This window comes from Indicator indicator, chromosome 14 (genome assembly GCF_027791375.1).
Source record: "Indicator indicator isolate 239-I01 chromosome 14, UM_Iind_1.1, whole genome shotgun sequence".
Classification (NCBI taxonomy): Eukaryota; Metazoa; Chordata; class Aves; order Piciformes; family Indicatoridae; genus Indicator; species Indicator indicator.
Window position 1 is genome coordinate 18,152,652 of NC_072023.1, and position 24,171 is coordinate 18,176,822.

General features: G+C 54.1%; 2 protein-coding genes across 6 annotated transcripts; both read left to right on the forward strand.

The window, feature by feature from the left end:
- The first annotated feature begins 258 nt into the window (after window positions 1-258).
- On the forward strand, window positions 259-6,537 carry NOP2 (NOP2 nucleolar protein). Its single transcript, XM_054386584.1, has 16 exons — window positions 259-361; window positions 451-496; window positions 588-664; window positions 1,282-1,544; window positions 1,773-1,816; window positions 1,969-2,147; window positions 3,317-3,516; window positions 3,619-3,708; window positions 3,789-3,876; window positions 4,503-4,643; window positions 4,820-4,959; window positions 5,214-5,303; window positions 5,589-5,711; window positions 5,793-5,890; window positions 5,972-6,102; window positions 6,201-6,537. Exons 1-16 carry the CDS (start codon window positions 259-261, stop codon window positions 6,452-6,454), a joined length of 2,067 nt encoding a protein of 688 aa, XP_054242559.1. The 3' UTR covers window positions 6,455-6,537.
- A 4,220-nt stretch (window positions 6,538-10,757) lies between these two features.
- On the forward strand, window positions 10,758-23,677 carry IFFO1 (intermediate filament family orphan 1). Of its 5 annotated transcripts, none has more exons than XM_054386715.1 (10): window positions 10,758-11,458; window positions 18,226-18,286; window positions 18,372-18,467; window positions 18,702-18,842; window positions 19,294-19,302; window positions 19,778-19,962; window positions 20,417-20,537; window positions 21,255-21,350; window positions 22,032-22,162; window positions 23,575-23,677. In XM_054386715.1, exons 1-10 carry the CDS (start codon window positions 10,758-10,760, stop codon window positions 23,675-23,677), a joined length of 1,644 nt encoding a protein of 547 aa, XP_054242690.1. The 5 variants fall into 5 exon arrangements, with proteins under 5 accessions (XP_054242690.1, XP_054242691.1, XP_054242692.1 ...); XM_054386716.1 differs by having other exon boundaries at window positions 19,802-19,962; XM_054386717.1 differs by having other exon boundaries at window positions 19,802-19,962; window positions 21,258-21,350.
- Window positions 23,678-24,171: the final 494 nt, after the last annotated feature.

Sequence of the window (24,171 nt, forward strand, 5' to 3'; positions counted from 1 at the left end):
GCGAGCTACTCCCAGGTGTCCCACGTCCTGGACCCGTCCTGCGCGCCGCCTGCTCAGGCAGGCCATGACGGAGCACGCCGGGCGTGTGACGTTGCCAGCGCGGCCATTCAGGCAGCAGCAGCGGCGGCGCTAGCCAATGGGTGCGCCTGGAGGGTGGTTTACGGGGCGAGGGGGCGGGACCGGGAGGGGGTACTGGTGCAGCGCTGAGGCCTCCACGTGTGGCCGTGAGTCTGCTGTGGCCGGGGGTAACGCGGAACCATGGGGCGGAAGTTGGACCCCACCAAGGAGAAGCGCGGCCCTGGGCGCAAGGCCCGAAAGCAGCGGGGGGCCGAGGTGGAACTGGCTCGTTTCTTGCCACCAGGTAAGTCCGGCCTGGTCCGGCTCGGTGCCGCCTCGCCGCGGCCGGTGCCACTGGTGCGGGCTGTTTGACCACCGCCTATCTTTCCTTAGAGCCAGAGACCGGCAAGAAGAAGCTCTCCAGTCACGGCCGGAAAAGGTGAGAGTGGCGACCCGGCGGAGGGGTGCGAGGGGGTCCGAGGGTGGCCATGCAGGGGCTGACCGCCGCTTACCCCTCCCCATCTATTTAGGGCTGCGAAGAGGCGACTGGGAGCGGGCAGTACCCCGGCGAGAAGGAGGGCGCTTGGAGGAGGCCGGGAGCCGGCGGGTGAGCGCTGGGAGGGAGCAGAGGTTCCCCTGTCCTGCTGTCCCCCAGGGGTTCTGTCCGCCTCCGGCTTTTTATTTTTTTTTTCTGGGCGTGGGGAGCGAGGGTAGTGTATAATAGGGGAAAGGTAAAACTTAATTATTTTAAATGAATTCTTCCCGATTTCTGGGCCCTGCTGTGCCAGGTGGCAATGCTGCCTGAAGAACAAACCAGCAAAAGATCTTTTTGCTAGGCATTAAACCCCTCTTTCATTCCTAGCAAGGCAACAGATTTGAAGTGCTCTGTATTATGATCCGTGCAGCCTGGGAAGCTGTAGGGAAAAGGAAGCACAGATAAAGATTTGGGAAAAGAGGGCACTGTAATGCCTGGGAGCAAATGCCATAAGAATTTTGTAGCTTTGTTTTATTCTTTGTCTAGTTAAATCTATTTAAAGTTTCATTGTGGGAGAAGTAAGAATATCTCTCTGTTTATGTTGCTCTCAATTGTCATGGAGAACAAGCAGTCACTTTTCTTGGACAGGTAGCTCAGGACCTGATACCTTTTCTGTAGAACAACTTAAAACCCAAGGCAACTGCTTTTGAGAACGAAGCCTAATGTTGAACTATTTCTTCTACTTGTAGTTGATAAACAGGTATCTTCTCAGAAGAAGAAAGGTGCCATAAAGGCAGCAGGACAAACGCCTTGTGGCCGGTCTGGCTTTACTGATGGTAACTCAAAGTGGTTGGCTCCAGCCAAAGCCAAGAAAATCCCATCTAAAGGAAATAATGAGTTATCTAGTGATGGTGAGGTGGAAGACTGCAGCTGGGAGATGGAGGAGGATGAGGATGGGAGCAGTGAGGAGATGGTGGATGATTATGGTGCCTCATCATCAGAGGAAGAAGAGGTAAGAGCTGAAAGGACCCATCAGGTCTGAGGGAAAAGGATGGCTTTAGAGGGGGTTGAATGGAGGTGGCACAGGGCTTTTCCCTTAGGAGGAAGTTAAGCAAATGATCCCAGAATGACATTAGGTGCTTTTGTTTGTAGTCCTGTTTAAACAGAGCAGGTAAATTTCATATAAGGCATGGAGTAAGGGGCACCTGAGCCATTTCATTAACCTTTTGTCTCTGTTTAGTTGCTGCCTATTGAAAAAGCTGCCCTGAAGCAGAAGTCTGACAGGTGAGGATCTGAAAACATCACCAGTCCACAGAGTCCTTCCTTGTTTGAGGAGAAGCCTGTGTTTTTTCTTGTGTGCTCTCTGCTGTCTGAGAAATGGCAGTTGCGAGGTGCCTGTTCTTGTCTAAAACATCCATCCTGGTGTTTGTCCTTAGGGGAGGCCTCAATGAGGAAGACAGTGAAGAGGAGGAAGAAGAGGAAGAAGAGGAGATGGCAGAGGAGGAGAGCAAGCAAAAAATTGGACAGAAAGAGGAAGAAAATCTGGATCTGCAGCTCAACCTGGATGAAGATGAACAATTTAAGCTACCAAGTGATGAACAGATGGAGAAGGAGAATATCCTTTTTAGCTGTGACATCTGTGAGCCTGTGTGTGCAGGAGCATGGGGCCTGGGTACAACCAAGGAGCTTCATTTGGACCTTCCCATGAGCATGGCTTAGCAAGTGTTTTGTGCACAAGGTATTTTTAGATGAACTGCCCTAATAGACAGCGTACAGCACGGGAGAGATGTACCCTGTATGGAGCTTGGAGTTTGCTCCAGTTTCCTTGCTGGTCCTATTTTATCATGTAGTTTGTTCCTCTTACCCAGATTTTCCTGATGGTGTGTCTCTGACATAGCAGTTCCAGCACCCAAAGCTCTTGCTCTTGGGCTTTGGGGTTTGAATTTCCTGCTTCAGTACCATTTAATCTTGCCTCTGCCCATTTTCATTTGATAGTTGGACTTGGAGGTTTTTTTCTAACCTTAACCTTAGAGAACTTGTAGTCTCCTTTCTGCCATGGGGAATGTTTCTAGTATAAAAAGACTTCTTGTTGTCTTTTCCCTAGTTTTTTTCTGTTTATCTGAAGGAATTCTTTTAAGTACCTTGTAGCTCCAAGGCCTGTTGTGATGCAGGAGGTCCTGCATGCCTGGTCAGGCTTGTAAAGAGCCTGTGTGCCAGTGTGGTGGGTTGAAACTCCCCCCAACATAAAATCGCCAGACCAGCTTAGTTGAAAGCGAAGGAAGCTGTATTTACAAGCAAAACTGCAATCTAAAATATGAAGCGCGATGGATATGTACAAAACATAAAATATTTACAGGTATTTGCAATTTATAAACAGCACAAGAACCCCCCTGGACAAAACCAGGGGGTTACCAACAGCTTCCCCCTCCCTGCTCCCTTCCCCCACCTGTACACAGCAAAAGAAGAGCAGAGCAGAGAGTAGCTGTTAGTACTTAAGCACAACAAAGAAACCCAGCCAAGGTCAGCAAGCTAGCAGAAGCACCAGCTAGAGCAAAGAAGCCAAAAAAGAAGAAAGAGTCAGTGTACAAAACTAACTTTATGTTAGATTTCAGGCCAATGGGGTTATTTAAACCTTATCATTCTTTTCCTGTTTACATCCGATGGTAATTTATTTACGTTCTACTACTTTTCTGTTCCAAGATCAGTGGAAAATTTTCCAGGTGAAGTCTAAAATGACCACAGCCAGTTTCTTGGCTGGTTACGACTCCTTAATGGTCTTTCTACCTGCTGAGCCACCTGACCTGCACACCATTCACCAGCGCATCAAGGGGAACCTGGAGGTGCTGCAGGACTTCGTGGGGAAGCGGGAGGAGGGCCGCTCGCGGCAGGAGTACCTCTCCGTGCTGCGCCGGGACATGGCTGCCTACTACTCCTACAGCGACTTCTTGCTGACCAAGCTCATGGATATCTTCCCACTCCCAGAGGTAAGCTCCCATGCTGCCCACATCTCTGCAGGCTGATGAGTATTTGGCTGTCTCCCCAGGTCTTCATTTTCCTCCCTGGTCTCTGTACCTTCTTTCACTCAGCTGGTAAACTTCCTGGAAGCCAATGAAGTTCCTCGCCCCATGACCATTCGCACCAACACGCTCAAGACCCGGCGCCGGGACCTGGCACAGGTGAGCAGGAGCCTATGGTTGTCCCCTGTGCTTGCCTGTCACACAGGGCAGTGTCTTAGTCCTGTCTCCTTCTCTTACAGGCTCTAATCAACCGTGGTGTGAACCTTGATCCCCTGGGGAAGTGGTCGAAAACAGGGCTTGTTATTTATGACTCCTCCGTGCCCATTGGTGAGATCCTCACTGCTGTCAGAGGGCTCAGCTCCTGGCTCCCTTTCCTTCGCTTGTCACCTTCTTTTCATGCAATCATAGAATAGTTTAGATTGGAAGGGACCTTAAAGATCATCTACTGCCACCTCCTCACCATGAGCAGGGATGCTTCTCAACTCGACTTGGCTGCTCAAGGCCTAATCCAACCAGGCCTTGAACACCGCCAGGGAGGAGGCATACACAACCTCCCTGGACAGCCTATTGCAGGGTCTCATCACCCTCATACTGGAGAAATTCTTCCTAAGATCCAGTCTAAACCTACTGTCCTTCAGCTTGAAACTATTCCCTCTCTAGACACCCTTATGTAAAGCCCCTCTCCAGCCTTCCTGTAGGATTCCTTCAGGTACTGGACGGTACCTGGAAGGTCTCCCTGGAGTCTTTTCTTCTCCAGACTGAACAACCCCAGCTCCCTCAGCCTGTCCTTAAAGCAACCAATCCTTGGATCATCTTTATGGCCCTCTTCTGGACTCAGAGCTCTGTCCCCTTCTCATGATGGGGACTCCAGATGCAGTATTTGAGGTGGGGTCTCAGAAGAGCTCTTCTTTTCTGAGAAGAATAAACTCTTCTCTTCTGCTTTCCCTGCCCAGGTGCCACCCCTGAGTATCTGGCTGGGCACTACATGCTGCAAGGAGCCTCCAGCCTCCTGCCTGTCATGGCTTTGGCTCCACAGGAGAACGAACGCATCCTAGACATGTGCTGTGCTCCAGGGGGCAAGACCAGTTACATAGGTACCAGATGCAACCTTGGGGGGGATGCTTTCTGGTGGGTTTCCACTGGTCTCTATAGAAAGGGGCAATAGAGGAGGACTGATCTGGGGGAAAGGATGGGTGAGGGTGGCTGTCCTGCAGGCAAAAGCACGGTGCGGGCGCTCAGCCCCTTGCTGATGTGTTTTGCCCTCTGGCAGCTCAGCTGATGAAGAACACAGGAATGATTTTAGCCAATGACAGCAACGCCGAGCGGCTGCGCAGCGTGGTGGGGAACTTGCACCGGCTGGGGGTCACCAACACGGTTGTGAGCAACTGCGATGGACGGCACTTCCCCAAGGTATGCTCCTGCCCTGCGCTGGGCTGTCCTTACCCTGCTTGCCTCCAGCTGCTGGCCCTTCAGGAAAGCTTTTCTCTCAAAAGCTGGCTGTCACAAGATGAGCAGAGCTGCTGTGGTGTGTGTTATCTGATGTGGAGGCAGGGAGGAGTGAGGGATCTTTCCTGCCTTCCCAGTCTTCTGGTTTCCCTCCTGGTCTTGGTCTTGTTCCTGGTCTCCACCTGTGAGGGTAATCCCAGCTGCACCTCTGCCTGCAGGTTCTTGGAGGGTTTGACCGTGTCTTGCTTGATGCCCCTTGCAGCGGGACTGGTGTCATTTCCAAGGATCCTGCTGTCAAAACCAACAAGGTGAGTGACCAGTGGGGACACGAGGTGGGGACTCAAGTGTGAATCCTAAGACAAAGGACTCGAGGGCAGCTTTGTTCTTCAGAGATGCCTGCAGTAGGCACACTGATACTTTTCTTCTTTCCTGCTTTGTGTGTTGTACCAGAGCTAGGTTCTCTGAGGTTAGTTGTGCAGAAGACTCCAGAACTTGCAGTGTCACACATGCTTTACTCTCTTGCCATCCCTCCACCAACAGCAGAGCTCTGGGTGCTTCCCTGTGCCTCTGGCATCACATCCTTTTCCTTTCAGGATGAGAAGGACATCCTGCACTGCGCTCACCTGCAGAAGGAGCTGATTCTTAGCGCTATAGATTCAGTCAATGCTGCCTCAGAGACAGGAGGCTACATTGTCTACTGCACTTGCTCCATCACAGTAAGTCCCTTCCATGATCTGTGGTCATCTCCTAGTCAGGGTGCTGGTGAGGTTTGGATCCTAACACTTAGTGTCTGGCAGGTCGAGGAGAACGAATGGGTTGTGGATTATGCCCTGAAGAAACGCAACGTTCGCTTGGTGGCCACGGGCCTGGACTTTGGCAAAGAAGGCTTCACCAGGTGTGTGTACAGGGGACTCTCCCTTGGTGGCCAGGTGTGAGCTGAGGCACTCTGTCACTTCTCACCCCATCTCCTCCTCAGGTTCAAGGGCCGTCACTTCCACCCCTCCCTCAAGCTGACACGGCGTTTCTACCCCCACACACACAACATGGATGGCTTCTTCATCGCCAAGTTCAAGAAATTTTCTAATGCCATTCCCCAGGCACCAAAAGGTAACCTGGTGCTGAAGCTTATTTCAGCTGCTCTCACAGGCTGCTTTCCCTCCTGGAAGCCATGTAGGGTCTGACAGCACCTTCCTTTCCTTTTTCAGATGAAGAACCTGCTGTGGAAGCAGCAGCTCCATCCACTGTCTGTGATGCCGTCACAGAGCCTCAGGCAAAGAAGAAGAAACTTGAGGGATCAAAAGTTGAGAAAGAACAGAAGCTGCCACAGCCTGCTTTGAAGAAGAGACATTCATCACAGGCACAGAGGAGACCTGTGAAGGCTGGCCGTCCTGCTCCCAAAAAGCTGCGTTCTCAAGTCCCTGCTAGGAAGAAGCAGAGAGTGAAACCAGATGGACAGTGAGAGGAACTGCTTTTGCAGGTGCTGGTCCCCTCCTTGAAGAGCAAAGGCCAGAAGCTGCTGCAGCTGTGCATGGACCACCTCATCTTTCCTGCTCTGTGCAGGTAACCTCTGCAGCACTGAACACGTGGGACAGCTGTAGCGATGTTTGCTCCATTCCCTCTGCATCAAGGGCTGATGCTGTGACCCATTAAAAGTTTTGTACTCTGCCCACAGCCTCAGGTTCCCAGCCCACGCAGGATACTGAATTCTCAGAGTCACGGAATGGGTTGGGTTGGAAGGAAACTTAAACATCATCCAGTTCCAACCCCTCTGCCATGGGCAGGGACACCTTCCACTAGCCCGGGCTGCCCAAGGCCTCATCCAGCCTGGCCTTGAACACCTCCAGGGAGGGGGCATCTATAACCTCCCTGGGCAGCCTGTTCCAGTGTCTCACCACCCTCACTGTTGAGAATTTCTTCCTAATCTCCAGTCTCGATCTGCCCTCAAGCTTTAGTCCATTCCCTCTCATCCTGTCACTATGAGCCCTTGGAAAAAGTCCCTTCCCAGCTTGCTTGTAGCCCCCCTTCAGGTACTGGAAGGCTGCTCTAAGATCTTCTCTTGGCTGAGCAGCCCCAACTGCCCCAGCCTGTCCCCATAAAAGGAATTCTTTAACACAGCAGGTGTCCCAACCCAGGAAAACTAGGGAAAAGAAGGAGGCTCCACGATGCCCTCTCCTCTTCAGGAGACAGCAGCAGTGTTAGTGGGGAGAGGTGCTGGGTCTTCTGCTCTAAGCAGGCCTGTCCCGGCACTAGGTCACATTGTTTGCATAGAATGAGCCCTGAGAACCACCGAGGATGGAGATCCCACCACCTGCTCCAGTGCTGCGCTGGCCTCCCAGGAAAAAGCTTTTCCTGATGGATAGCAATGTCTTCCTCCACTGGCATTCCATTAATCAGCTCCTCTTGCCAGGATTCCCCAGCAGACCAGCAGCTGGCCCAGCAAAGCTTACCAAAGTGCTTGCTCCATGGTTTGTGGCATTGCTCTCAGCTGTGCTCCCCACTGTCTTCAGACTGCAGCAGATTACCTTCCTGCCTGGCCCTGCTTGCCTGTCAAAAGCATTGCTGCCATGGCTCAACTTCTCTGGTCAGAAGCAGAGCAGGGGAACAGCCACTAAAGAAGATGAAAAATGTTAAAAAGGAGGTGACAGAAGGAGAAAGAAAAACTCAGTTCTCACTCTAGGCCCTTCTGGGACTGAAACCTGGCCAGGCTGGACTGATGGGCTATGGCCAATTGTATGAAATTCAGCAAGGCCAAGTGCTGGGTCCTGCACTTGGATCACAACAACCCCATGAGTGCTCCAGGCTTAGGGCATAGTGGCTGAAAACTGCCCAGCAGTGAAAGACCTGGGGGTGTTGATCAACAGGTGGCTGAAAATGAGCCAGAGTGTGCTCAGGTGGCCAAGAAGGCCACCAGCATCCTGGCCTGGATCAGCAATGGCGTGACCAACAGGGCCAGGGCAGGGATTGTGCCCCTGTACTGGGTGCTGATGAGGCCACAGCTTGAGGACTGGGTTCAGTTTTGGGCCCTCACTGCGAGGACATCAAGGTGCTAGAGCAGGCCCGGAGAAGGGCAAGGAGGCTGGTGAAGAGTCTGGAGAACAGGGCTGGTGAGGAATGAATGAAGGAACTGGGGTCATTTAATCTGAAGGAAAGGAGGCTGAAGGGAGACTTTCTGGCTCTGAAAGGAGCTTGGAGCCAGATGGGGTTTGGTGTCTAGTAACAAGATGAGACGAAACAGCCTCAAGTTGCAGCATGGGAGTTCAGGTTGGATATTAGAAGAAAATTCTCAACTTAAAGGGTTTTCAAAGACTGACACAGGCTGCCCAGGGAGGTGGTTGAATCCCAATGCCTGAAGGTGTTTAAAAGCGGCAGAGATGTGGTGCTGAGGGACATGGTTTAGTGCCAGACTTGGGCAAGTTAGAGAATGGTTGGACTCGATGACCTTCAAGGTCTTTTCCAATCAAAACAATTCTATGATTCTGTGAAATCCAGTTACGACTTCCAGTGGCCATGTGTGTGCCAGGGAGGATGCAGCCAGGTCATTGGGGGCAGAGGAGGTGTCATGGGCAAGCCAGGGGAGACAGGCCAGTCACAGGACAGAACTGATGCTGGACACAGAAGGGTAGGAGAGGGGAACAAAGCCAATACGATCTGCATGCTGATCTGCTCTCAGGCAGTGGAGGCAGAAAGGTACTGGAGGGATGGAGGAGCCCTGCAGGCCTGGAGAAGAAGCAGCAGGGAGAATGCAGCAGTCAGACTCCTGGCCAAGACTAGCAAAGCTCAGAGGGTCTGGGAACTTTCTGGAAGTGTAGACTGAGCCATACCTCAGACACGATCCCACTGACACAGAGTTCCACATAGCTCAGGCCTGGGCACCTCCTTTAACTCACAGCTCAGCTCAGGCCTTGGAGGCCACACTCAGCTCTGCAGGGGAAGTCCTGGGGGAAGGGGCCATGGGGACACAGCCAGGGAGGTAACACAGGTGTCCACTTCCACACCTCTTTATGTATCAACAAATCAGGCACAGGCTCCACCAGTTAAGGAATGGGGTGACGGACCCCCACCAGGCCTTTCTGCACCATGGACCTGGGGTTGATGGTTGGACTAGGTGATCTTCAGAGGTCCCATCCCAGCCCTACCATTCTGTGAGGTCAGACTGGAAGGAAAAGACTCAAGGAAAATGCCTAAAGATGTCTAAAACAAAAGACGAGGAACCAAGCCCCAAGGCTGCTTTGTGAATGCTGAAGGAGAATTGCAGCTGCAAGCCAAGCATGATATTTGAGAGGCTGGCTGTCTCCACAGAACCTCCTCTGCCCTCTGGCTTGACATCGTCCTGTGGCAGCTCTCTGTAGGCAGGCTGCTGCTGATGGAGCAGGGGCAGGATTCCTTTTGGAGTGAGGACAACAAGGGAGGCTTTGGGAGTACAAGGAGAGTGGTTCCGCAGTGTGGTCATAGTCAGCTGTATGAGGTTAACAAGACTAAGTGCTGGGTCCTGCACAACCCTGTGAACATTTCAGGCTTGGGGAAGCATGGCTGGAAAGCTGCCCAGCAGCCATCAACACCTGGGGGTGTCGGTCAACAGCTGACTGAAGATAAGCTGGCAGCGTGCTCAGGTGGCTAAGGCGGCCACCAGCATCCTGGCCTGGATCAGCAAGAGTGTGACCAGCAGGACCAGGGCAGTGATTGTTCCCCTGTACTCAGCACTGGTGAGGACTGGGTTCGGTTTTGGGGCTCTCACTACAAAAAAAGACACTGAGATGTTGGAGCAGGTCCAGAGAGGGGCAATGAGGCTGGTGAAGGTTCTGGAGAACAGGGCTGGTGAGGAGTGGCTAAGGGAAATGAGGTCATGTAGTCTGGAGAAAAGGAGGCTGAATGGAGACCACCTAACTCTCTACAACTCCCTGAAAGGAGGTTGGAGCCAGGTGGGTGCTGGTCCTTTCCCCCCAGTAACAAGTGATAGGATGAGAGGAAATGGTCTCAAGCTGCACCAGGGGAGGTTTAGGTTGGAAAATGGAGAAAAATGTCTTTACTTAAAGGGTTCTCAAACACTGGAACAGACTGCCCAGGGAAGGTGGTGGAGTCACCATCCCTGGAGGTGTTCAAAAATCCTGTAGACTTGGGACTTCTGAACATGGTTTAATGAGCATGGTGGTGTTGGGTTGATGCTTGGACTTGGTCTTAGGGATCTTTCTCAGACGTTATGATTTTATGATTTGGTGCCTTTTTCCAGGGGAGCAGCACTGGGGAACGCACTAAAGGCGATGCAAACCCCACAACTAGAAAGCTAACGCAAGCACAGGCACACCGGGTCCGTGCCGGCTTCATGACGGGAACCGGTGCCCAGTGGGACTTCAGTTTGCGGTGCTAGGGAGGGACACCTCCCCCGCCATGCCCCAGCCCTTTACCCCGGGAAGCCCCGAAACCCACCGGAGCGGAGAACGGCGGAACGGAGCCGCTCCACACCCCCCCGGACCGAGGGGCCGGGTGAGGGAAGGGCGGCTTCCGCCTTGTCCCCTCCTCTGCTCGCTCCGCCCGGAGCCGACCAGCGGGGCCGGGTTGGGGAGCAGCTCGCAGGCCCCCTCGCCGTCGCCACCGCCGCATCCCCGCCGCAGCGGAAGCCGCACCCCCGCCTCCGGGGCCGGCCGGGTGCAGTCATCCCCTAGCCCCCCCCCCGCCTTCAGGCGCATCCCGCCTCCGCTGGGCCCCTGATTGGCGCCGGTGGCCTCGGCTCCCCCCTCCGTCTCATTCCCCGTCCCGCCGCCGCCATGAACCCGCTCTTCGGCCCCAATCTCTTCCTCCTGCCGCAGGAGCAGCAGGGGCTGCCGGGCTCCGAGCTCCCGCCTTCGCCCACCCCGCGTCCCGTAGAGACCCTGGCGGGGGAGCTGGGAGCTCCGCCGCCCGCAAGCCCCTTCCCGCCGCCGCCTGCCATGGCCCTCCGCAATGACCTGGGCTCCAACATCAGCGTCCTGAAGACGCTGAACCTGCGGTTCCGCTGCTTCCTAGCCAAGGTCCACGAGTTGGAGCGGCGCAACCGGCAGCTGGAGAAGCAGCTACAGCAGGCACTGGAGGAGGGGAGCGGCGGAGGTGTGGGGGGGAACCGGGGCCGCGGACCTCCGCGCCGTGACCAGGCGGTGCAGACCGGATTCGTCGGCCCCATCCGCACCCTGGGGCTGGGACTGGGGCCGGGCCGGGCGCTGGGTAGCCCCGGCTGCCGCACCGGTGTCCCCGGCCAAACGCTTCCTCCTTTCTCGGCCGGCTCCCGCTTCATGCCTGGCACCATCTGGTCCTTCTCGCAAGCCCGACGGCTGGGGCCGGGGCCGGAAACCACCCTGGTGCAGGGGCCGGGGGTCTCCTGGGTCCACCCAGACGGGGTGGGTGTGCAGATCGACACCATCACCCCGGAGATCCGTGCTCTATACAACGTCCTGGCCAAGGTGAAGAGGGAGCGCGATGAATACAAGCGCAGGTGAGAAGGGGCCAGAGGGAGCGAGAGGGCGTCGGGGGACCCCAGCCAGCACCGGGGAGGCTGCAGGGGTCTACCCGGGGATGCTGTTGTGGGAGCGGCGGGCAGGGGAGGGGAAGAGACAGCCCTGGCCTGACTCCCTGAGCCTGTGGTCTCTAGGCAGCGTGAGGTGAGATTGTTCGGCAAAACCGAGGACCCCTGAGAGCATTCTCTGTGCCTGGGTCTCCTCGCTTGACGTCCTGGTGTTTGAATTCTCTCGGCTTGCTCCCTGCGCCTTTTCCCGTCTTATCAACCCAGCGCAAGAGGCTAGAAATGGTTTTCCAAGCAGGGAAGAAATAACATGACTCCAAGGGCTGGAATTTTAAAGGGGGGGGGGACCTGGAAACGCTCGGGAAGGAGGAGCGGTCAGAAAGTAGGTAAGGAAGGGGCGCAGCAGCCAGTGAGTTGGGGCTGGAAGGGGCAGCTAGGAGGAGGAGGAGAGTGCTCAGGATACGTGAGAAAGGTGCCAAGACGCCCCTCAACAGGGCAGCTGGCTCTTCCAGGCCCTTTCCTTCCCCAGTGCTCTCCCAGCCGGTGCCTCAGCGGTGGCAAGCCATGCGTGGAGTACCCTGCTCTGAGGCTTTCCTCCAGACCCAAAGCAGCTGCAGCTTGGCATGTGTTTGGGAGAAGGGCAAAGCAGAAGGCCGAGCTCATTTGTTGGCCACTTCTTCTTTCCCACTCACGGGGTGGCTGCTGCTCTCTTGCATCGTGCTGGTGGTGCTTTTGTTTCAAGCCAGTTTCTAAGGCTGCTGCCACATCCACATGTAAGATGACATCAGGCTGTGGGTCAGGGTGTGGGGACTGGGTGAGGCTGTGGCTGGTGACTGACACTGTGATTTACTTTTTTTTTTTTTTTTTTTTTTTTGGGACAAGTTACTTTATGATGCTTTAGAAGCAATTAGAAAGTAACTGCTAGGTACCTGCAGGAGCATAGTCAAGTGCTCTACCGACGGGAGCCACGCACTGACCTGTGCTCCAAAGCCATGATTTTTAGGGCTGAGATCAAGGCTGGGGAGCTAACCTGACACCTGATGGTTTTGGCTTTATAAGGCTTTGGTTAGGTAGACTTATCTAGTAGATGTTCCAAAGGTGCCAAGCAAGGCATACAGAAGAGAAGAGTTGTCATCTCTTCTTTCCCACTGACTGCTGTATGCACCTTAGGCCTTTTATTATTAAGCTGGGGATCAGGCTCCTTCTCTAGGGGTGGACAGCTGTCTTTGCCTTGGATTTCAGATCAGAGCTGGAACCACCTTTTTGACCCAGAGAAATCAAGCCTCATCTGCTCAAAGCCAGAGGGGACTGCACTGTTTGTCAGTGCTGGTGAAACTTTGGGAGAAATGAGAGCTTCTCAGGGTTGCCCCACTCTGGCAAGCAGGCTTCAGGGAAGGCTGGAGGGGGGTGGTGGAGGGTGCTGGGACGCTGCAGACAGGCGGGAGGGCACCACAAGCTGCTGCAGACCAATGTTGGTGGTGGGATCTATTTTTGGACTGTGTTACCAGGAGCTGGGGGAGAGTTGACCCCACCCCCAGACCTCTTCCAGCACTGGGAACTTTGATGGGTCCAACCAGGTCCCAAACAGGGGAATGGGATAGAGGGATCCTATTTCCATACCCTTCCCTATGCTGAGGGCTGACACCGTCATCTCTTGGGAGCAGAGACCTTTCTTTCATGGTGAGCTCTGCTCTGCCATGGCGACAGTGCAGTCAGTGTCACCAATGTTATACTTCTGCTACCTGCCTGGTGGCAGAGGGAAGAGATTGTGTTAATGGTCTGTAGGCTTCCTCTCTGTCCCATGGCTTGGGTGCTTGTGCTTTGTGCAAGGCAATGTTGTCACCATGCACTCAAAATGACGCAGCAGGAGGAGCTTCTCTCAGATATGCAAGGCCTGGAATTCAAGTGTGGGATCTAGCAGGGATGTGGGGTCAAGAGAGAGAGATGAGAAAAGATGCAGCAGCAGGAGAGAGGCTTCCAGGAGATTGGTGCTGTCTGCTCCATCTGTATTCCCAAGTAGTTTTTATTTTGGATGCTGCAAGGGCATGCTGGAGGTATAGGGTGAGTAGAGATATGGCACAGCATTTTATAGGCACAGGATGATTTGGATTGGAAGGGACCTTTAAGGATTGTCTAATACAACCCCCTGCCATGGGATTTAACTAGAACATGTTGCTCAAAGCCATCACCTTGAAGATTTCCAGGGGTGGGGCATCCACAACTTCTCTGGGCAACCTGCTTCAGTATTTCACCACCCTCGTCATAGAAAAAAATCTTCCTTATGTCCCACCTAAATCTACCCTCGTTCAATTTAAAACCCTTAAAACACCTTTGCTTCTTGCCCTGTCACTACAGGGGGTACAAAAGTCTCTATCTTTCTTATAAGCCTCCTTTTAATATTGAAAGGCTGCCAGAAGGTCTTTTGTTGTAACTACCCTTCAAGGAGATGCACCAGGCTACAAGGCATTCACCATTAAGGTGAAGTTCAAACATGGTTCAAAGTGGCAAGAGAAGGGAACAAACAGCTTCAAGGCCTGAGTAGCCCAAAGGGTGCCCCACAGCACCAACATGCAAAGGGTAGGGCAGCTTGTGCCTCTTGCAGTGAAGAGGACTTTTAAAGATGGGGGCAGGGGGTTGTTTTGCTAAGTGAACTGCTTGAGGGTAGGAAGGCTCTGCAGAGGGACCTGGCCAGGCTGGATCGATGGGCTGAGGGCAATGTGATGAGATACAGCAAGGCCAAGGGCTGGGTCCTGCTCTTGGGTCACAACAACCCCATGAACACTCCAGGCTTGGAGGAGAGTGGCTGGAAACTGCCCAGCAGAGAAAGATCTGGGGGTGTTGGTCAACAGCTGGCTGAAGATGAGCCAGGGTGTGCCCAGGTGGCCAAGAAGGCCACCAGCATCCTGGCCTGAATCAGCAATGATGTGGACAGGAGGAGCAGGGCAGGGATTGTGCCCCTGTACTTTCAGTTTTGGGGTCCTCACTACAAGGAGGACATCGAGGTGCTGCAGTGTTCCACAGGAGCTGGTGAAGGGTCTGGAGGACAGGTCTGGTGAGGAGTGGTTGAGGGAACTGGGGTCATTTAGTCAGGGAAGAAGAGGCTGGAGGGAGACCCTTCTGGCTCTCTATAACTCTCAGAAAGAAGGTTGGAGCCAGATGGGGGTTGATCTCTCCTCCCTAGTAACAAGTGATAGGATGAGAGGAAATGACCTCATGTTGCAGCAGGGGAGGTTTAGGTTGGGTATTAGAAGAAAATTCTCAACTGAAAGGGTTCTCAAAGCCTGGCACAGGCTGCCCAGGGAGGTGGTTGCATCCCCATGACTGGAGGTGTTTAAAAGAGGCAGAGATGTGGAGGTGAGGGACATGGTTTAGCACCAGCCTTGGTGAAGTTGGAGAGTGGTTGGACTCAATGACCTTCAAGGTCTTTTCCAAGCAAAACAATTCTATGATTCTATGAACTTCTTGAGGGGACACACCTTGGGGAGAGAGGGTCTGAGTGGAGCCATGGGGCCAGCGCTGCATCTTGTCAACTCTCCAGCTCTGGGAGTGCTGCTGGGACCTTCTTGCCCTTACTTGCTGCCTTCTCCTTTGGGCAGATTGCTGCCTTGTGATGGTGTGGGAGGGATGCACGTCCCCCCTTGGCATGTGCTGGTGGCCATGGGGCTGTGTCCCATCCTTGCTTGCAGCCAGCAGTGAGTTGGCAGGGGCCGTGCCGGGCTGCGGGAGCCGTGCTGTAGGCAGGTTATTATTAGGAGTGGTGCATTGCAGGAGGGAGCAGGGAAGAGGGAACCAGGCGAGGGCACAGAGGTTCAGGATTCATGGGGCATGCAGTTTCCTCACTGGTGGGGTGGATTGCTGTCACCAGCCCACCTTTAAATGGGTCTGTTTGTGTTCTGGGCTCTGTTCTCCACAGCATTGGTGTGAAATGAATTCTTCCAGGGATCTGCAGCTTTGCTTCACTTCCCCATTAAGTCTGCAGTGACCTGGAGGGAGGTGTGGACCCAACCGGAGAGGAATTGTCATGCCAGGAATGATGCTGACAATGTTTTCTTAGGGTGGAAGATGTTTTTCTCCCTGGGGAGAGAGGCCTTGTTTGAACAGCTGCTATATAAGGGTGATCCTATCCTTTAACTTTCTCTTTCCCTCTCTTCATCACAGAATGTTAGGGGTTGGAGCGGACCTTCAAACACCGTCCAGTCCAACCCTCCTGCCAGAGCAGGATCACCTAGAGTAGGTCACACAGGAATGTATCCAGGTGGGTTTGCAATGTCTCCAGAGAAGGAGACTCCACAACCTCTCTGGGCAGCCTGCTCCAGGGCTCTGGCACCCTCACAATGAAAAAGTTTCTCCTTATGTTCCTGTGGAACCTCCTCTGCTCCAGCTTGCACCCATTACCCCTTGTCCTGTCATTCATCTCCCTCTTCCCCCAAAGGGATAGGAGCCCCCTTTGACTCCCCTTCTGGAATTGCAGTGTGGAGCCACCACCAACACAAGGACTGCAGACTTTGCCCTTGTTTGAGCAAGGAGCAGCATTGCCAGCCCAAACAGCTCAGAAATTCATTAAGCCAGGATTTCTCCCATCTTGTCAGCTTGTCCTGATACCCCAGGATAACAAGTGTGAGGGCTTTTCATATCCTTTCTGTTCTCCTAGACCTTATGATTTATTTTCTAAACTTGTAAGAGAAATTATGCTGCTTACTGTCTTGGTCAGTGACATGGACAATGGCGTTGAGGCCAAGTCTGTGATGACACCAAGCTGTGTGCAGTGGTTGACACACTAGAGGGAAGGGATCCATCCAGAGCAACTTGGACAGGCTGGAGAGGTGGGACCAAGCCAACCTCATCAAGTTCAACAAGGGCACGTGCAAGGTCCTGCACCTGGGTCAGGGCAATCCCAAGCACAAATCCAGGCTGGGTGAGGAGTGGCTCAAGAGCAGCCTTGAGGAGAAGGACTTGAGGTTGTCAGATGGTGACAAACTCCCCAGGAGCCAGCACTGGTCACTGGCAGCCCAGAAGGCAGCTGTGTGCTGGGCTGCATCCAAAGCAGGGAGAGCAGCAGCACAGGGAGGGGATTCTGCCCCTCTGCTCTGCTCTGCTGAGACCCCACCTGCAGCACTGCCTCCAGTTCTGGTGCCCCTAGCATAAGAGGGACATGGAGCTGCTTGAGAGGGTCCAGAGGAGGCCACCAAGGTGGATCTGAGGGGTGGAGAACCTTCTCTGTAGGAACAGGCTGAGAGAGTTGGGGCTGTTCAGCCTGGAGAAGAGAAGGCTCCAGGGAGACCTTTGAGCCTTTCAGGTACCTGAAGAGTCCTACAGAAAAGGACTTTTGACAAGGGCTTGTAGTGACAGGACAAGAAAGAATGGATTAAAGCTTGAGGAGGGCAGATTGAGACTGGAGGTCAGGAAGAAATTGTCAACAGTGAGGGTGGTGAGACACTAGAACAGGTTGCCCAGGGAGGTCGTGGATGCTCCCTCCCTGGAGGTGTTCAAGGGCAGGTTGGATGAGGCCTTGAGCAACCTGGATAAGTGGAAGGTATTCCTGCCCCTGGCAGATTTGGAACTGGATGATCTTCAATGTCCCTTCCAACCTAAACCATTCTATGCATCTATCAATCTATGAGAGGTTTCTCATGCCCTCATGCAGGGCTGGAGTGCCTGTGTTGGTGTTTGCAAGGGATCACAGCAAGCAGTGCCCAGCTCTGGTTGCTTTCCCAGAGAAATGCCACTTCTGGGAGAAATGTGACTCCCAGGAGAGCCAGGAGCCAGGTAGGACTGCAGCAGCCCTGCTTGGTGCTGCACCACAGCACTGTCAGCCAGCTTGCTCTATGTGATAGTCATTAAACAGAGAGCAGCCTGGTATCCTCCCAGCAGACTGTGGACTGGGCCAACACTGCAGCATGGCCCAAGAGGATGACCTCATGCAGTGAAATATAATATAATTGTGTTTGTACAGCAAGGCTGGGCACCTTGCAGCTCAGCCTTCTGCAAAGCTGTGGAGCTTGGTACCATACCCGCTGGCTAGCCTGGCACCAGCTGAGACAGTCGGTCCTGCTTCCTTGGAGGATGAGAGAACGTTCTTCACTTCAACCTGTTCCATGGCAGTACAGCTGAGCAGCCTGGGTCCCTGCCTGGGTGGTGTGGCCCAGTGCAGGGCAGCCCTTTGCCTCAGTGCAGGCAGGAGACAAGCCGCTCATGGCCACTCCTGCTGTAAAATGGGTTGGGGGTTTGTGCTTGTGGACAGCCTGAGCTGCAGCACTGCAGATGCACCAATGTGGTCACAGATGTGATGGGCACAGCTCTGCAATAGCTGCAAGCCTGGAGCTGAACCTAATGTGACCCAGGGTCAGGGAGCTTGGGGCAGATGGAGAGGCCAGTGGGGTGCTTTGAGCCACAGGCCAGCCCCAGCACGGCAGGGCACACAGTGCAGTTGCTGCCTGGAGCCTGTGGTTGGTGTCCCCAGCTCCCCTGTTGTGCAGCAGGCAGCTGTTGCCAGCCCACGTCAGGGACAGTGCAGAGCAGGGTCCAGAGGGTTTGTGCCCAAGGGGCTGATGGGTGTTTGGCAGCTGCCGTGGTCAGGAAACAAGCAGTGATGCATTCCTGGGCACGTTCTCCTTCCCACCCTAGCACTGTCATCACACCCTCTCAGATAGCTCTGGGGGAGCAGCTGCCACTCCTTCCTCTCTGTTTGGCAGCCGGGGAGGGCGGCTGGTGGGGTCTGACCAGCAGGTTTGTTTCCCTAGATGGGAAGAGGAGTACACAGTGCGTGTCCAGCTGCAGGACCGGGTGACTGAGCTGCAGGAGGTGAGCATCTCTGTCCACCCCTTTGCCTGCACCCCAGCTGTCTCTCACTGCTGTTGATTTGTACATCTCCCTCTGCCCGACCCAGGAAGCTCAGGAAGCCGAAGCCTGCCAGGAGGAGCTGGCCATGAAGGTGGAACAGCTCAAGGCAGAGCTTGTTGTCTTCAAGGGACTGATGAGCAATGTGAGTCCCTAACCCTTATTTAACACAGCATTGTCTTACCTGAGTGGTGGGGCCACATAGAAAAGCAGTTCCTTGGTGGGGCATGTCCAAGCACAGAGGTCGCCTGGCAGGGGTGGTCAAGGTGGGGATGCAGATGCAGTCCAGCAGCACAGGGCAGAATACGGGGGCTGTGACTGCCAGTTGCTTTGCCTAACCTTCCTCTTTCATTTCCCACCTGCGGTGCCCTGGATTCAGAACATCACAGAACTGGACACCAAGATCCAGGAGAAAGCCATGAAGGTGGACATGGACATCTGCCGGCGCATCGACATCACTGCCAAGCTGTGTGACGTGGCGCAGCAGCGCAACTGTGAGGACATGATCAAGATGTTCCAGGTGAGGAGCACTTGCTGCTGCTCCAGGCTCAGCTGCCAGCTCTGGGGAGGAGAGGTGCCAAAGGAGGTAGTAGAGACAACACCATCCCCCTGCCAGGGGAGACGCTTGGTCACCCTTACCCTCTCTCTTTGTGGTCCCTTGCTCCCTTCTGGTCTCTCAAAAGGACCAGACAAAAGGATAGGGAGAGGAGGTGGAAAGCTCCAGATGTTGCTTTGAACATTGAGAGTCCCCTCAACCTCTCACTGACCTCTTGTGTTGGGCCCGGGGACCCTGCAGTAGTAGGGAAGCAGCTACAGGAGGGAGATGAGTTCCTGGAGTGTCTGTCTCTAACTCCATCTCTCTCCTTCCCCTTCCCCTCTCCATTATCTTCTCTTTGTCTCTCTTCTGTCTCTGTCTCTTTTCTCTTTCTGAATGTTGCTGCCTTTCTGTCTCACTCTCTTTGTCCCTGCAGAAGCAGCTGGTTAGTTCCATTCAGTTTGGAGAGTGTGCACAGTTTGAACTTTCAGTTAATAAGTGGGACTTTACAGATGGACATATTTCACCTTGCTCAGATTCTGTCTTCTTTGTTCCTCTTTCCGTCACTGTGTTTCTCTGTCTCAGGACTGGGGTGGTTGGGCATTTTGAGTTTTTCTGCAGTAAAACCACATTGGTTTTGGCTTGGTTTTTCGTTTTGTTTTTCTCATCAGACTCATAGATTCCATCCTTAGTTGCTTAGTTTTTATTTCAGAAAACGCTAACCCCGTGTTTTATCCATGGCACCATCTTTAACCTGACCATAACGAGCTTTGTCTCTCTCTTTCTCTCTCTCTTGCTTTTCTTCCTTCGTTTCTGTTTTTCTCTCTTTCCCCTGCCTTTCTGTCCCTCTGCCATTCCTTTCCCCTCCACCTCCTCTCAACTGCCTGCTCCCCACCTTGGACCCGGCCTCGTTTCTGTAGTCTCTGCACTTGTCTCCTGTTAAGGTGCCAGCGGCAGGGGGGCGGAAGCGGGAGCGCAAGCAGGTCAGCGACGACGACACCTCCCTGTCGGAGAGCGATGCCTCCCGCAGGCCCGAGGAGGAGGAGGAGGACGAGACCACGGCCATGAGTATCAATGAGGAAATGCAGAGGATGCTGAACCAGCTGTGAGTGCGGCCGCTCCACACCTCTGCTCCACGCCACTGAGCTCCCTGCTGCTGCCTGGGATGGGCGAGCTGGGGCTCTGCTTCCCCGGGGAGGGTGAGGTGGCAGCCGCTGCTGGGGGTCATCTGCGCCCTGTGCAATGTGGTGTGGTGGTTCTGAGCCCTCAGGAGACCTGAGCCCAGCTGTGCTGTGGGTGGAAACTGCTCCAGCTTCCCTACTCTTGCCCCCCTTTCTGCCTTTTGGGAATCCTTGCCAGCGTTTTCCAGGGCTATTTAGCATAGAGCCAGGTCTTTTCTTCATAAACTTGGGTTTGGGCACGCTTGAGCCCACCCTGGCCAGGTCTCCAAGAGCTGCAGCCCTGCTTGTGAGTGGAGGCAAGGCTTTTGGTACCAACACAGCCCCCTGCCTGCTGGGATTTGCCTACTGGGTGCTGACCTCCTGTTTCCTTGTCCCCAGGAGGGAATATGACTTTGAGGATGACTGTGACAGCCTCACGTGGGAGGAGACAGAGGAAACGCTGCTCCTCTGGGAGGACTTCTCTGGATATGCCATCGCAGCTGCAGAGGTGCAGGGGGAGGTAACAGTGGTGTCAGGTCCCCTCCAGGATCCAGCCCTGGGTTGGCACACGTGGTCCTGCGTGAGCCTGGGAAGGTGCTCTCTTGAAGACCAGACTTTAGCCCCTTCATCCCTTTCAGGCTTTCTCAGATGCTTCCCCTCTACACCTCATCTTTGCTACATGAATGTGTGACTGCATCCTTGCAAAGGTCTTCTTATTGGGCAGACTGGAGGCCTGTAGCTGAGGACATGGCCCACACATGTGGGGAGTCACAGCCCTGCCAGAAAAGATGTCCTCTGGATTGGCTGGTCCCTTGCTCTGGCCCTCCAGCAGCAGCACTGCCCAAACAGAGGCCTCAATGTTTGGCCAAAGCCCTCACCATCTTGCATCTTCAGTGCTCAGCAGTCCCCTGAAGATGTTTCACACAGGGAATGCTCTTTGTCCTCCAAAACTCCTCTGCATTGCTGGGCTTGCTCTAGGCTGATGTGCTCACTGCCCAGTGTGAAGAGCCCTGAGCCTCTGCCCTGTGCTGGCAAGACTGACTGGGTGCTCACTGCCCAGTGTGAATAGCCCTGGGTCTCTGCCCCGTGCTGGCAAGACTGACTCGTGCTTTGTTTATGCTACACTGCTGACATTTCTTCCTCTTTTCCCATTGCTGCCAGCTCTTCCTCTGATTTCTCTCTCTCTTGCCTTTGGTTCCTTCTGCTGGCCTCTAAACGTGCTGCCCGCTCTCCCCAGCAGCAGGATGACAGCCTGGAGAAGGTGATCAAGGACACAGAATCACTGTTCAAGAGCCGTGAGAAGGAGTATCAGGAAACCATCGACCAAATAGAGGTGAGAGGAGGAGCAAGTGGGGAGGACATGGCACAAAAAGGGGTGAAATCATAGAATTGTTAGGGTTGGAAGGGACCCCAAGGCTCATCCAGTTCCAACCCCTAGACACCTCACACTAGATCAGGTTGCCCAGAGCCACATCCAGCCTGGCCTTAAACACCTCCAGGGATGGGGCTCCTACCACCTCCCTGGGTGACCTGTTCCATTGTCTCACCACCCTCATGGTGAAGAATTTCTTCCTAACATCCAATATGAATCTACCCATTTCTATTTTTGTTCCATTCCCCCAAGTCCTACCATTACCTGACACCCTAAAAAGTCCCTCACCAGCTTTCCAGGAGGCCCCCTTAAGATGCTGAAAGGCCACAATAAGGTCACCTCGGAGCCTTCTCTTCTCCAGACTGAATAGCCCCAACTCTCTCAGTCTGTCCTCATAGCAGAGGTGCTCCAGCCCTCTGATCATCCTCATGGCCCTTCTCTGGACAGGCTCCAGCACCTCCAGATCCTTCCTGTAATAGGGGCTCCAGAACTGAATGCAGCACTCCAGGTGGGGTCTCAGCAGAGCAGAGCAGAGGGGGAGAATCACCTCCCTCGCCCTGCTGGCTATGTGGGTCTGGCCGTGACCCCTGCCCTGCCCCAGGCAGCGCTCTGGGCTCATCTCTGCTGTTGTGCCTCATGCAGCTGGAGCTGGCCACAGCCAAGAACGACATGAACCGGCACCTGCACGAGTACATGGAGATGTGCAGCATGAAGCGGGGCCTGGACGTGCAGATGGAGACCTGCCGGCGCCTCATCACCCAGTCCGGGGACAGGTGAGCTGCAGCAGCGGGGCTGGCACCCCTGCTCTGGGCAAGGGCTGCAGCGAGGTGGTGACGAGTGGGAGCTGAAGCACAGGGACTGCTGCCCTGCCCTGGTGTGCTGTGGAGAGGGGCACTGCCCAGAGGCTGTTGGGTGCCTGGTGAGCAGCCTTGTGGTGGGTTGAAATTCCCCTCCCAACATAAAATTGGCAGAGCAGCTCAGTTGAAAGCAAATGAAGCTGTATTTACAAGCAAACCTACAACCTAAAATATGGAACACAATGAATAGATACAACATATACAATATTTACAGGTATTTGCAATTTATAAACAACACAAGAACTCCCCCCTGGACAAAAACCAGGGGGCTACCAAGAGCTTTCCCCTCCCTTCTCCCCTATACACAGGACAAGAAAAAAGAGGAGAAAAGCAGAGAAAGAGCTTAGTAGCACTTAGCCACAGCAAAGCAATGCAGCCAAGGTCAGCAAGCCAGCAGAAAGCCTGGAGCTAGTATCTGCTAGAGCAAAGAAGCCAAAAAGAAAAAGAGTTAGTTTACAAATATGTTGGTCTCTTCTCCCAGGCAACCAGCAGCAGAACAAGAGGACACAGTCTCAAGCTGTGTAGGGGGAAGTTTAGGCTTGATCTTAGAAAGCTAAATTCTTTACAGAAAGAGAGACTGCCCGTTGGAATGGGCTGCCCAGGGAGCTGGTGAGGTCAACATCCCTGGAGGTGTTTAAGAAAAGCCTGAATGAGGCACTTAGTGCCATGGTCTAGTTGATTAGTTAGGGTTAGATGGTCGGTTGGACTTGATGTCATCTTAGAGGTCTCTTCCAACCTGGTTGATTCTGTGATTCTGTAATCAGACCAATGGGATTATTTAGAATTTATTATTTTCCCTTTTTACATCCAATAGTAATTTATTTACATTCTACTGTGTTCTGTTCAAGATCTGTGGAAAATTTTCTAGGCACAGCTTAAAACTACCACAAGCCTCCACACAGGTTGTGCCACCACCTCTGAAGAAGGTGGGCTGCACACAGGGGTCAGTTTTGACAGGTGAAGCCAGGCATTCCCAGTGGAGACAAGAGCTGCCCTTGTGCAGGGATGTTGTGTAGGTTCCCCCAGGCTTGTGGAGCCAGACTGGGGACCTTTGGGCCTTCACTTGGTAGGGTCTTGCTCTGGGTGGGCTCCTCTCACATATCCCCCAGTCCTCCTTCACGCTTTGGACCTCTCTCTCAGCTGGTATCTTCTGGGACACCCTTCTGAGCACCCAAGGATTCCCACAGACCCATGCATGCCCCAGAGGAGTGAGACAGGCACTGCATCTTCTCTCCTCATTGCTCTGGTGTCCTCTGCCCACACTGAGCTGGGTCCTGTCCCTCTCCCTGGACAGTTCTGTGACCGCTGCCCTTTACTCTTCTCTGCAGAAAGTCTCCTGCCTTCACCCCAGCCTCCAACAGTGACTCAGCCCCGAACGAGGAGAGCGAGGAGTCCGACCGCGACCCCCCCAGCGACGCTTCCATCAGATAATGAGGGAAGGCTCAACTCCCTCGGACCCCTCTCCTGGCACAGGGGTGCCTGAGCCATGCCTGGGAGTGACTGTCAGGGACATGGAGCCATTGGTAAACATCTGCTGCCCAGGCTGGTTGCCGCTGTGGGCTACCTGTCAGATCTGGCAGCCTCTCACCGCCAGGATATGTTGCAAAGGGGAACAGCTAAACAGGCCTGGGCGCCCTCGCCTGGGCTGCTCACACTCCAGCCCTTTCTCTCTGCCCTTCCCCTGCTTTGGTTAAACCATAGTTCAGGCAGGGAGGCTCCAAACCTGCCATGGCAGCGTTCTCCAGGACCTGTCCCCAGCCCTCTGAGACCCACCTCCTCTGGCCTCTGTCCTGGTACACTTGCCTGCTGCCCTCCCTGCGCCACATGGAGCCACACGACAGATGTACCTCCCTGCAGACTGGACCTCACACTGGTGCCAACTGGACCGAGCCTGGGGCTCTCTTTGGCCTTGCTTCTGTCCAGGT